Raw genomic sequence first — 13,313 nt, forward strand, 5'->3', positions numbered from 1 at the left:
AATTTGTGTTTCGAGTTTGTGTTTTTTTTTTGTTTTTCAAATTTGTGATTCGATTGTTCCTTTTGGTTAAACCTAGGGTTATATAAGGAAATTAAATATTAAATTTCTTTAAAAGACTTTGTCTAGACGATGGTGGATGATCTCATACCTAAGAAGGTCTAGTACCTCGTCATGCAGTCTTGGAAGCTAATTTTAGAAATTAATATTTAATTAAATTTGTAACATAGGTGGATTTGGATCAATAATGTTAAGCATCGTTTGCGATTCAAGTTTAAAGCACTAAGAACAGATAAGTTAAATTTGGAATCAATAATGTTAAGTTATATTTGTGATTCCTAATTTAATTTCTAAAGAACACAATAGGTTGTTAGTAAAGGTTCAGGACTTGTACAAAATTTTTGTATAGGGGAACCAGTATGATATTCCGCATAGCAACCAACAGTCCGGGCGCCCGAAGGTGCTCCAGGCACTTGGACGACCAAAAATTGATCTGCAAGGTGAGCTGGTGTGCGATAACCGGGGGACCTACGTCACAATCTAGGTGCTTGGAGGTGGTTCGGGCGCTCTGAGGTGGATAACTTTTGTCGGATCGAGTTTTGATGAGAGTACTCAACGTCAACCCTGTGGGGGCGCCCAGGGAGCTTCCAGATGCTCAGAGTGGGCTATAAAAGGAGGATTCGACCAGCACCTCCAATACAACATTCCAAATATCTTCTGCTTCTGTGTGCTGCTCAGAAAATGTCTCCACGACGCCCAAAAGCTGCTTTGATGAGTACATTTAAGATTCATTTATAAAATGTCGATATTGTTTAAATTTCAAAAGTTATTTTTTCTAAATTGTAATTCACTTTTTGTAACTTTCCGATCAATTAGTGATTGCCCAACGAAAGGATTCTTATGCACAAGCCTTGAAGTAGAAGTCGTCGCAGACTTCGAACTAAGTAAAACGTGGATTTGTTAGGATTGTTTCTTTTTGTCTTTATTCCGCTGCATTTGTCTCTCGAAAATTTTTAAATGAAAGTGAAAGTCACAAACGTTATTCACCCCCCTTCTAGCGCAATGATCCTACAATTGGTATCAGAGCAGAATCACTCTAAATTGGTGAAACTACAGTTCAAGCAAAATTTTTATATATTTTTTTGCTTGTGAATATATTTTTATCCTTTTTTTTTCCAGTTTTTGCATCTTGAGATTTTCGGAGTCAATCGGAATCAGTGCTATCACCCCTTCCGACAATTTTTCTTGATCGAGTATATTATTTCTCGAAGTTGGTGCAACACCCACTCAAAATTTTCAATTTTCTTTCTTCCTACTCTACTGATCCAAGACCCAGTCTTGGAACATTTTCTTTTTTTTTGTATGCGAGATTTTTTATCAATGGCCCACCAAGAAGTCTACAGTACCGCTCACCCGCCTCTTTTTTCTAGCAAAGACTTCAGATACTAGAAAAGCCGAATGGAATACCATTTCAAGACTCAAGTAAAAATGTGAATCATAATTCAAACTAGATTTACATTTCTCACAAAAGATGAAGTACTCATTAATTGCGACAAGTGGGGCACACCAACAAAGAGGAAGATCGAGACAGATGCAAAATGACATGTACTTTCCAATGTGGCCTAACCAAAGAAGAGTTGAACCGGATCGACCCCTTCAACAACACTAAGGAATTATGGGAAAAGCTAATCGAGCTGCATGAGGACACCTCCGACACTAAGGTAAGCAAACGAGACTTAATTTTAAATAAATTATAAAATATTAAATATGCAGGATGGTAAGTTGGCAAGCCAACTCCACGCTCGGATCCAAGACCTGCTTAATGGACTACACGTGATCGACCAGAAGGTAGAGAATTGTGATATAATAACGTGCACATTAAATGCTCTTCCGAGGACTATCGTGTGGGCGTCGATGATAGATGCTTACAAAGTATCCAATGATCTTTCTTTAATTATATTAGATGAGTTATTTCATAATTTGAATTGTATGAACAGACTAATGCACTTCTGGCTGAAAAAGATATTGCATTGGTTGCAAGTACAAGCAAGACCAAGGAGTCTAGGAACAAGCGCTGAACCGAACTCTAGTCTGAAGACGAATCAAACTCAGGAAACAACAACGAGATCACCACCGAGCTCGTTAACCTAGTACGAAAATTGTATAAGAAAAATGAGGGCTTCATAAAATGTGAGATCAAGAAGGTGATCCAATCAAAGATGATGAAACCAAGTCCAAGCACAAAAATCAAGTTTGAAGTCACCTGCTACGATTGCAATAAGAAGGGACATATTAACGTGAATTGTCCAAATCAGAAGGAAACGAAGAAGCAACAAAAGAAGAAGGCACTACAAGCAACGTGGAATGAATCGTCATCAGAAGACTCTGATGAATTCTTGAACAGACAATCTTCCTCGCACTTTTGGCCCAAGAGCAAGACAACGAATCTGTGTCCAAGAAAGAATAGGAAGTTGAGTCTGAGCGAAGCCACAGATCCATATCCAGTTCAGAAGGTTCCCAATCCACTGTAAGTATCTCTTTAATTAGATCCCATAATTTAATTTCGTACTTGTCTAGAAAATTGCCTAAATCTAACCTCCGGGTCAAGTTACTCTAAGAGGATGTCAAATCCCTTAAAGAAGTGACTAACCCAAGCTCCTTGACTAAATCTGTTCAAGCTGGAACTTCAACTCAAGTTTAACAATTTGTGAAAGAAAATTCTAACTTGAAAAGTTAAGTCATGGAACTTAGAGACTTGTTGGAATGGTTCACTCTGGATTCCAAGAACCTTGACCTAATGCTTGGGAAACAAAGGGTCATATACAATCTATTCGGACTTAGGTATAAAGCCAAACATAAATTTAAATCTTACCTATCTCTTGTTAATCGAACAATTATGAATCTAGTCTAAGCATGAGTCTCCAAGTCTAACCTGACTAATCAGGTTGGACTTGACCAATATTAGATTCCTAAGGATTAAATTCACTATCTTGATAGACCTTGTCGAGGCTATGATTTAGGGGGGTCAATAGAAAAATCATTTTTATTATTAGATAAACCTGATTGATTCTTGAATTACTTTTTTTTCCTTATACATGCTTAGATTAGGATGGATAAGGACTTAGACTTGATTGCCACTTGTTTAGTTAAATCAAAGATTCTCAAAAAGAAAATTAAACATTTAATTTATTTAAAAGACTTCGTCTAGAAGTGATTATTGCTCCAATACCCAAGAAGGCTTTGTCGAGCAAGGTGCCTGGCATCCGGGAAGGCTTTGCCCTAGTACGTGGCTAGGCGCCCTAGCGGTCTGGGTGCCCAGAGGTACTCTAGGCGCCCGAACGGCTAAAAATTGATTTGCAAGGTGAGCGGGCGCGTGATGACTGGTGGACCTACGTCACAGTCCAGGCTCCCGGAGGTGGTTCGGGCGCCCAAAGGTGGATATCTTTTGCCGGATCGAGTTTTGACGAGAGCACATCACTTCAACCTTGTGGGGAGCTTGGGGGAGGTTCCAGGTGCCCGAAGTGGGTTATAAAAGGAGGATTCGACAAGCACCTCAAACACAACATTCCAAGCATCTTCTACTTCTCGTGCTGCTCAGAAAACGCCTCCATGATGCCCAAAAGCTACTCCGATGACTATGCTCAAGATTTATTTATAAGGGTGTTGGTATTGTTTAAATTTTAAAAAGTTACTTGTTCTAAATTGTAATTCGCTTTTTGTAACTTTTCAATTAACTAGTGATTGTCCAATGAAAGTATTATCATGTGCAGGCCTTGGAGTAAGAATCATCATAGACTCCGAACCAAGTAAAACTTGGATTTGTCAGCATTGTTTCTTTTCGTCTTTATTCCGCTACGTTTGTCTCTCGAAATTTTTTAAATGAACATGAAAGTCACGAGCGCTATTCATCCCCCTCTAGCGCAACGATCCTACAAGAAGTCGTTATCCGTAAGCCCCTAAGAAAAGAAACTTACTAAAGTTTCCTGAGTGACTGATGGGACGCCCATGACCACTTGATTGAATCTCTTAATGTAGGCTTGTAACGCTTCCTTGGACCCTTGCTTGATCATGAACATGTTTACATTCATCTTCTGGTAGCGGCAACTGCTAGCAAAATGTTAAAAGAACGCCTTTCAGAAGTCTTTGAAGCTGCCGATAGAGTTGATCAACAAGCGTTTGAACCATCTCTGCGTCGATCCGAAGAGCGTGGTGAGGAATACTTGGCACTTGACTCCTTTAGCGTACTAGTGGAGCGTGGTTATATTGTCGAATTTGATTAGATGGTTCTCGAGATCAGTTGACCATGTGTACTCTTCGATCGTCAGCGGTGTATAGTGAGGTGGCAGTTGATCATCGAAGATCTCTTGGGAGAACTGTTTGTTGATCCGCTTGGGAGAGTCGTCGAGTCGGAGTGTTTTGCCTTTCCGTGTGTCTCAGACGGGCGCATTCTCAGAAGATGATCCTTGCGTCCCTTCATCTCAGTCATGTTCTTCCAAAGGTGCGTGCGGAATAACGCCCTTTGGTATGGAATTGGTGCGTTTGGTGTTTGTTGGCGGTTCGACTTGCGGCCAATAGGATCTTCCGCTCGGGCTCTATGGTCAGCTCGCTGTCCTGTCGCCGATGCAATTAGTTCATTCAGTACTCGACAATCGAGTGCTATCTTCTACTGCTGCTGCACCATCTTTACAGCTCGGACATTAATTAGGTGGCGTTTGGTTTATGGGTTTGGTAATGAGAGAATAAATTCATTTCCAAACCTTGTGTTTAGTTGATGGGAATGAAATCAAGATTTTGGAATTAAACCCAAAAACTTGGGTATGGATGAAACCCACCCCCTCCCTTGGGTTTTGATGGAATAGGAATGTGAATTAAGTTTTAGACAAAAATGTCCTTAGTATATTTGTTCATTTTTTAAAATTTCACACTCTCTCTCCTTTTTATCTCTCATCATATTTTCTCTCTTCTTATTTTATCATCACACTTTCTCTCTCAACATACTTTCTCTATTATCATTCTCTCTCATCACACATTTTCTACCATTTTCTCTCTATATTCTCTTCCATCATACACTCTCTCTCCTCATTTTTCTCTCTTCATTCTCTTCCATCACACTTTCTCTCCCATTACATACTTTCTCCTTATTTTTCCATAATACTTTCTCTCTCATCGCATTTTCTCTATCATTGTACTTTCTCTTTCCTCAATCTCTCTTAGCATATTCGCTCTCCTTATTTTCTCTCATCACACTTTCTCTCTCATCATACTCTCTCTCTTTATTTTCTGTAATCACACTTTCTCTCTCCCCAGTCTCTCATTTTCTTTCATCATACTTTCTCTCTCTTCATTTTTTCCCACCACTCTTTCTCTCTCAACCCACTCTCTCTCTCCTCACTTTTTCATTTCCTCTCATAATACTTTCTCTCTCCTCAATCTCTCATTTTCTCTCATCACACTTTCTCTCTCTTCATTTTTTCCCATCACTCTTTCTATCTCAACCTATTTTCTCTCTCATCATACTTTCTCTCTCCTCACTATTTCATTTTCTATCATAATACTTTCTCTCTCATCACTCTTTCTCACTCATCATATTTTTTCTCTTCTCAATCTCTCCTATCATGCGCTCTCTCTTCATTTTCTTTCATCATATTTTCTCTCTCTTCATTTTTTCCCAACAAACTTTCTCTCTCATCATTTTCTCTCATCATATGTTTCTCTCACATTCAACTTTTTCTCTCATTTAATTTTTTCTCTTATTTTTTCTGTATGGATAAAAAAGGAAATTTAGGTTCATTCCGATTGAAAATATTTAACTAACCAAATATCATTTTAAAGAATGATACCCAAGCTCATACCCATTCTCATTTCATAATACTATGATACTCATTCTCATTCTCATTCTCATTCCTAAAAGAGAACCAAACGCCCCCTTAGTATCTTTAGCTTTCCTTGGGTTAGCATCACGGTGGTAAGTCATTCAACGTCTTTCATCTTCACGTTTTAGATAAGATAAACTTCCCTCGGACGCCGCCGCCTATATTACATGTTTATTAAAAAAATATTTTTGATAAATTTAATTGAGATTTATTGTATAATGTAAGTCAAAATTAATGAGATTATAATATATGATTATCTCAAAAAAAAATTAATTTATTTATATATTAGGCTTTTATATTAATATAATAAAAGTTACAATTACAAAAGAAAAATGGAAATTTTTTCAATAACAAAAGTATTTTGAATTAAAAAAATAAATAATAATTACATAGATACTTTGCAATCCTAAAATACAAAAATAACCTAAGAATAATTAATGATGATCTCATGCACAATTGAAGATGAATGCCAGATTTTTTTTCTTCGTGGTGATTTAACGATGCATAAATTTTTGGGCTGGGCTGCTGCCCAGTACCAACGTAGATCCGTTCTGCTTCCGCTGTACCGTAATTCTGGGGATAAATTCTAACCATTTAAATTAGAAAGACAAATACACTCAGACCTATGTGGAGACTAAAAATAATTTAAATATTTAAGATAATTAAGCAAAAGAACTGAATGAGTGGTATAGCCTGATCAATCCATTCATATTTGAATTGTTCGAATTATTTAAATCTAAATCAAATAAATCCATATAATTTTCAATAAAAATTAAATAAATCAAACAGATAAAATATAAATTAAATCGATAAAAAATCGTAACTTAGGAGGACGAGTCACGGATTATAAAATTAAAAATTTTAAACTCCTATTCTAATTTAGCTATGGCTGAATTCAATTTAATCAAATTTAAAATTTTAAAATAAAGTCTAAAACTAAAATAATTATAGTTTTTTTCTAAAAATTCTAAATTAATCCGACCAAACTTTTAATTTCAACCAGTTAATTCCATTTAACCATTTTTTTCGAATATTTTTTATCATTCTATCTTTAAAATAGAGCACCAGACATTCCATGATGCCAAGGAGACAATCCCCTTAGGACTTGACTTAGGGAAAGTTTCATTTTTTATAATCATAAAAATTGAAAGGTATGAAACCTTAAACGACTGCTAAACCTTATTCTCATGGTTCTAAGATACATATTGACACATGATTCTTCTTTGCACATGATTTATTTTCCGACATTACTCTTTTTTATACGTAATTTTTTCTTTGATGTTCTTTCTATCAAGACATAGAACTACTGAACAAAAGATAATTATAATTTTCTTTGATCATCTTTTTCATCTTGTAATACACACGAATTATATTTTAATCATGCAACGACGGCCATTCACGATACCTAATTGTGCTAGTTCTCACCGTGCTTATCGCACGCGACGCGGGCCGGTGGCTGACGTCTGCTCACGTGATCAAATCGCAAGACATTGCGGCTGTTGTATGCTACACCACCTTGGTGCTGCCGACTGTTACCTGCAGTTGTCGGCTTGTCGCTTTAGGCCTCGACCAAAATAATGCGCCAACCGTTGACGGCGAGGGTCTCGGAGATGCGCTGGAAGGTCGGGGGCTTTTTCATTTTTTTTTAAACTAAATTTACATACATTATTTGTAATATTTTATGCGCATTTATTTGTTTGTTTTTCTTTCCATTTTTTTCACTATATAAATCATTTATATTTCAGGATCAACTGCTAAATTAGGGAAGGTAATCCGACCCCGCGTTCCCTTGCGCCACGTGGAAGCGCGTCTCCGGTGATGAAGATAACCCGAACCCGCGTTTACTGATGAGCGTCTGCGCGCCCAGTGGAAGCGCGTCAAAATTGAGAGGTTTCATCTTCCCTTCTCTACAAAACCCTAAACACCCCGCGCGCCCTCCCAATGGATTCCCAGAACCGGGCGAAGGACATCGCTTACTCCATCCTCTCCGCCTCTGCTCCGCCCCAGATCTCCGCTGCATGCTCCGCCGTGGACACTTTCCTCCGCCGCCATGTCTCTGATCAAAGCCGTGCCTTTTTCTCCATCGCCTTCCCTTCCCTCATCTGCCGCCTCTTCGGCTTTGACGACGTCCCTTCCCCTTCCTCCGCTTCCGCACACTCCATCCATCTCATTTCCACCGCCTGGATCGACCAGGCGGCGTCCGATCCTGCGCTCTCTAGCCGCCTCTTAGCTCTTCTATCTCCTGACGGCCTACTGTTCTCCTCCATCTACTCGATTGACCGCCAAAAACTTGTCCGATATGTGTTCCCTGTCGAGCGGCTGCCGAACTGGATCCGTTTTGTCCTCCAAAGTGACCGACCATGCTCCGAACTCGGCGATTTATGCCCCCTTCTAAGTGGTAGAGTTAAGGAGGAGCTGGCTCAGGATTATCCGTACCATGTCGAGCTCAATGCTTTTGAATATTATATATTTTGGTTTGCCTATTATCCTGTTTATCGAGGTAACAGTGAAAATGCCAACTCCGGTGTGGTTCAGAAGAGCAAGAAGTTTAAGTTGGAGAATTGGACTTTGTCTCTTCCCGTTCTATCTGGTGCAATTAGGAGACCAGACCAGAAGTCCGGGGGTAATTTGTATCTCCAGCTTCTCTATGCATATCTTCGTGCATTCATGCCAAAGTATCAGTTGGCCTCCAGCCAACCCCATCGCAGTTCTTTACTTCATCATTATGTTAGTTATGATGACACCGTGCTCTTGCAAGCTGAATTTTTTATTCATACCTTTGTCCACTTTTGGATGCTTGATAATGATTTTTCACCCCTCCCATTGAACTTCTGCCGCTCTTTTGATTTGTCATTTCCGTTCAGGGCAGTGCTAAGCAGTACCCCTCCTACACCTGGTTTAGGAGATGCGATTAAGTTGATTGTAGAGTATTTGAACTGCCGCCCAACTGATGATGGTGGAGGGATTGAGAACAGGGGGGCTAGTGACAGTCCTGTCGTAAAGAGATCACAGAATGTTGTTTGCTCAAACACTATGATGCTTTATTGCAAGAGTTCAGTTGTTTCTTGGAATGCAGTAATACAGAGACCTTTATATAGGTTTATATTGAGAAGTTTTCTTTTTTGTCCAATTGGGTCATCCATAAAGATTGTTTCACAAGTGTTAGATTTGTGGATGTCGTATCTTGAGCCATGGAAGATAAGCCTAGATGATTTTTCTGAATTTGAATCGGGGAAAAGAAAAGATACAGAAACTAAAGTCAAGGAAAGCATTGAGAGAAAAAACAGTGGCCAAAACTGTATGGAAGTACACTACTCACCAGCTTGGGAAAGCTATGTTTTATCAAATTATCTGTTCTACAATTCATTGGTTGTTCATTTTCTTGGGTTCGCCCACAGGTTTCTCCATACAAATCCAGATTCAGTTATCCATATGGTGCTTAAGGTCTGAATTATCTGGAAGCTGATTTTTATTGCTTAAACATCAAATTTCTTAATTTATACAATGTATTATTTGCTTGCTGTTATATGATTGATCGTTACTGGTGATTGCTCACTATTGATTGATTGATTTCATCTGTTAGTTCCAATTGACAGTAAACAGACCTTTGATACCGTTTGCAGACATTTTTATATGGCCTTCGTATGTTTTTCAATTTTCTATGCTGTTCTCTTTGTAGCCTACTTCATTAGTTTGATTGATTGTTACTTGTAATTACTCACTATTGATTGACTGATTTGCATTGTTAGCTCCAAATTGACAGTAAAACAAACCTGTATACTGTTTGCAGAATTTTTTCTATGGCTGTCCTAAGCTTTTCAATTTTTATCTTGTTTTCTTTGTATTGAAATCGCCAAAGTACATCTGGTTTTGTTTGGTATTTTTTTATCTCATCAACTATGTTATATATATATATATATATATTTGCCCTTTTTATTTTGTATTTATAGTTGTGTATAAAAATTTGCAGTTAGGTGTATTCCCATGTTCTTCACAATGTATATATCTTGTTTATCTCGACGCTTGCTGAAAAGGGTTTGCTAGTGCAAAGTACATACTGTATCTAAAAGTATTCTGCTTATTTAACAAAGTGAATTATCTCTTTTTCATATTCGTATGTACATACAGCTAATGTGCTCGTCGTGTACCATGAAAATATATGTTTTTACAATCCTTATGTCTAAAATTTATGAATGCATGACTTAGACTTAGCATTGGCATATGAATCTTATTTGTCTATGCTGGATTCTATGCTTTTGATGGGTTGTCTCAAGTAAGTGTTAAGTAATCTTACTCTGTTTACTCATACCTCCATTTTAAATTTATTAATGCAGTCTATCAGTCTATGCGACATGAAATATCAGCATAAATTCCAGTTTTTGATGGTAGTTAGTCTGTGATTGAATTTGCAGGTACTAAACATTATGACTGCATCCAAACAACTGCTAGACCTTCTTCAGAAAGTTAGTGTTGCATACCATTTCAAACCAGCTAGTGCTTCCGCTTATTCTTCTAATGATATGCATAAATATGTACCATCCAACCTTGAACAACTGCAGGTACAATTTTAATCCTTCCTGATTGTTTTACTTATCACATGCAAGTAGAAAGAAGCTTTGCTAAAGTTGAGATGAATGGAAATGAAACTCTTCTATTATGGTCAAATATTTCATAGTCAAGCGACACAGTAAAAATTTAATCATCACCATGTCTTAATTTTGCAAAGAAGTGTACAATGCTCTGCTATAGCTTTCTTGAACTTTATTCTTATTCACCCTTGTGTTTGTACGAGAGACTGAATGCACTTGTTGATTTTCTATCAAGGACTGGGAGGATGGTCTTTGCGAAACTGAAGCAGATGGGTCTTTCTTACATGAAAACTGGAACAGTAGTTTGAAACTTTTCAGTGATGGTGAAGATGGAGCGCATAACCTACTGCAGGTAGATTTCCTTATAATTTTGTTCCTTATTTCATTATCAGCAAGAACTTTTGTCTGATTATGGCCGTTGTGTCTCTAGTTGTTCGTGCTGCGAGCTGAACATGAGATTCAAATGTCTTCTGGGGACGTATCTACTAGTAACATGCAGGCCTTGGATGCAATCAGATCTCAGATGCCTGTTCTTTTCGGTGTCTCAGCAAGGAAATCTGACTCACCTACAGCCACTCGAGCTCAAGATATCCGTTACCCCCATAATAAGCTATTCAGCCCCAAGCACCTAGCTGTTGGAGAATGGTCCTGGGCCAATGCAAAATACAAAGGCGATTGGATGCGGCGGCCAATCTCAGATACTGAAGTAGCATGGCTAGCAAAGCTCTTGATCAGGTTCTCGAGTTGGTTGAATGAGCTTCTAGACCTCAACCATGTCGAAGAGGGCAACTCAACTGGCCCATTCATTGTGGATTTAAGTGGCGATGAAGATTGTAACTTGGAGGGGCCGAAGGAAGCACTAATGATGGTGTTGGGGCTGGTTGTTTCTTGGTTCAGTATGTTCTTGAATGGGGTAGTGAAGTTCATGAGAGCACATCGGGTGAGGATCAACTTGAGAGTGTTGGCCTCCAAGAAGATAGCAACGCTGCTGCTGCTTTATGCTGTTTTCTGTTCGCTGAAGAAAAGCTTTGCCATCCTTGATACATCTCCCTGAAATACATACTTTCCCACCTCCATCAAAGAAGGAATCTAAATATGTACGGTCAAACATACGCGCATACCAATGCAAGTCCTTATGAAAAGTTTACACTTTCACATACAAATGCAAATCCTAATGAAAAGTTTACACGAGCACATACAAATGCAAATCCTCATGAAAAGTTTACACAATATCGGTGCCATTTTAGTTCTTTTATCGTTTCTTGGGCTCCTCGATCTCTTCTCTTCCATTTGTTCCACGGTTGCAATTCGCAATTTGTGGCCCTCCTCATGTGGCTCGAGAACACTAGCCTCGACGTCCTCGCAAACCGCTGCCTCCACGCTAGTAACCCTGACGTCGTCCTCCGACGACACTGAGGCCGTCCTCAACTGCCTTCACAGCCGCTCTAAGTTGACTTTCAATTCAAGTCCTAGGGGTTTCTAGTGCTGCAAAGGCTCTAATGGTATCTTCCATTACTAATTTAGAGCTCTCCGGAAGTATTGTACTGTTACGATTAGTTTCAGTTAAAATATGGATTTGATATGCGATTATATTAGATCCATGTTAGTCCTATTATCCTAATACCAGGCTCATATTATTCCTTGCACAATCAAGATTTGACACTATATCTAACTTTAGGTCGCTCAACTCTTCTTAGTGATTGCGAGTTTGTAAAAATCCAAACAGTTTAGGTCAATCAGTAGAAATCTACTGATGGACTTAGACAGATCCAATTGCACTTATTTCAAGTCCAGTGAATTTCTAATACTTCAAGGAGTCTAAAGGTGTCCTCCATTACTTAGTTAGAATTCTCTGGAGTTACTTCGATGTTATGATCACATGGGACTAATATTGGATCATATCAATCCCACTCTGGGCTTGATATGGGGGCATAATATTGGATCATATCAGGCCCACGTTGGTCCTGATATCCCTATACCAAGCTCACTTTGTTTCTCGATCACAATAAAGGCTTAACACTATATTTACCTTCTATTCACTCAACTCTTCCTAGTGATTGCGAGTTTGTAGAAATCCAATAGGTTAGGTCAATTAGTGAGTTTTGGTCAAAATCCACTGATAGACTTAAATAGCTCTGATTGCATCCATTTTAAGTCCGGTGAATTTCTAATGCTTCAAGGAGTCCAACGGTGTTCTTCATTACTTATTTAGAGCTCTCTGGAAGTGCTCCAACGTTACAATAAGTCTTAGCTAGAACATGAGCCTAATATAGGATCATATCAAGCTCATATTAGCCCTAATATTGGATCATATTAGGTCCACACTGGGCTTGATATTAGATCATATTAGGCTCACGTTGGTCATGATATTCTGATACTAGGCCCATTTTGTTCCTTGATCACATTTGACACTATATCTATCTTCTACTCGCTCAACTCTTCCTAGTGATTGCGAGTTTGCAGATATCCAAATATAGCCTAAGTCCATCAGTGAATTTTGGTCAAAACTATTGATGGAAATAGGCAAGTCCGATTGCAACCAATTCAAGTCATGTGCATTTCTGGTACCGCAAGGACTCTAACGGTGTCCTTTATTGCTTATTTAGGCTCTCCAGAGGTGCTTCAACATTACAAGAAGTTTTAGCTACAAAGTGAGCCTGATATGGTATCATATCAAGCCCTTTGTAGTCATGATATCTCGATACTATGCCCACGTTGTTCGTTTATCAAAACTAAGGTTTGACACTATATCTACCTTCTCGCTCAACAATTTATTGCTTATTTAGAGCTCTCCAGATATGCGCCAGCCTTATGCAACATTTCAGTAAGAACTTGGTCGTAGGCTATTTGGATT

General features: G+C 38.5%; 1 protein-coding gene across 1 annotated transcript; it reads left to right on the top strand.

Moving 5' to 3' along the window:
• The first annotated feature begins 7,709 nt into the window (after nucleotides 1-7,709).
• LOC121985681 lies at nucleotides 7,710-11,689 on the top strand. The gene is made up of 4 exons (XM_042539277.1): nucleotides 7,710-9,314; nucleotides 10,283-10,429; nucleotides 10,695-10,811; nucleotides 10,890-11,689. Exons 1-4 carry the CDS (start codon nucleotides 7,812-7,814, stop codon nucleotides 11,511-11,513), a joined length of 2,391 nt encoding a protein of 796 aa, XP_042395211.1. The 5' UTR covers nucleotides 7,710-7,811; the 3' UTR covers nucleotides 11,514-11,689.
• The last annotated feature ends 1,624 nt before the right edge of the window (nucleotides 11,690-13,313 follow it).

Source organism: Zingiber officinale, chromosome 5B (assembly GCF_018446385.1).
Source record: "Zingiber officinale cultivar Zhangliang chromosome 5B, Zo_v1.1, whole genome shotgun sequence".
NCBI lineage: Eukaryota > Viridiplantae > Streptophyta > Magnoliopsida > Zingiberales > Zingiberaceae > Zingiber > Zingiber officinale.

Excerpts from the sequence above, each read along its gene's own strand:
- LOC121985681 (XM_042539277.1), top strand. The coding sequence starts at position 7,812 with ATGGATTCCCAGAACCGGGCGAAGGACATCGCTTACTCCATCCTCTCC. Across the intron at positions 9,315-10,282 it reads TTATCCATATGGTGCTTAAG|GTACTAAACATTATGACTGC; the intron begins GTCTGAATTATC and ends TTGAATTTGCAG. Across the intron at positions 10,812-10,889 it reads GAGCGCATAACCTACTGCAG|TTGTTCGTGCTGCGAGCTGA; the intron begins GTAGATTTCCTT and ends TTGTGTCTCTAG.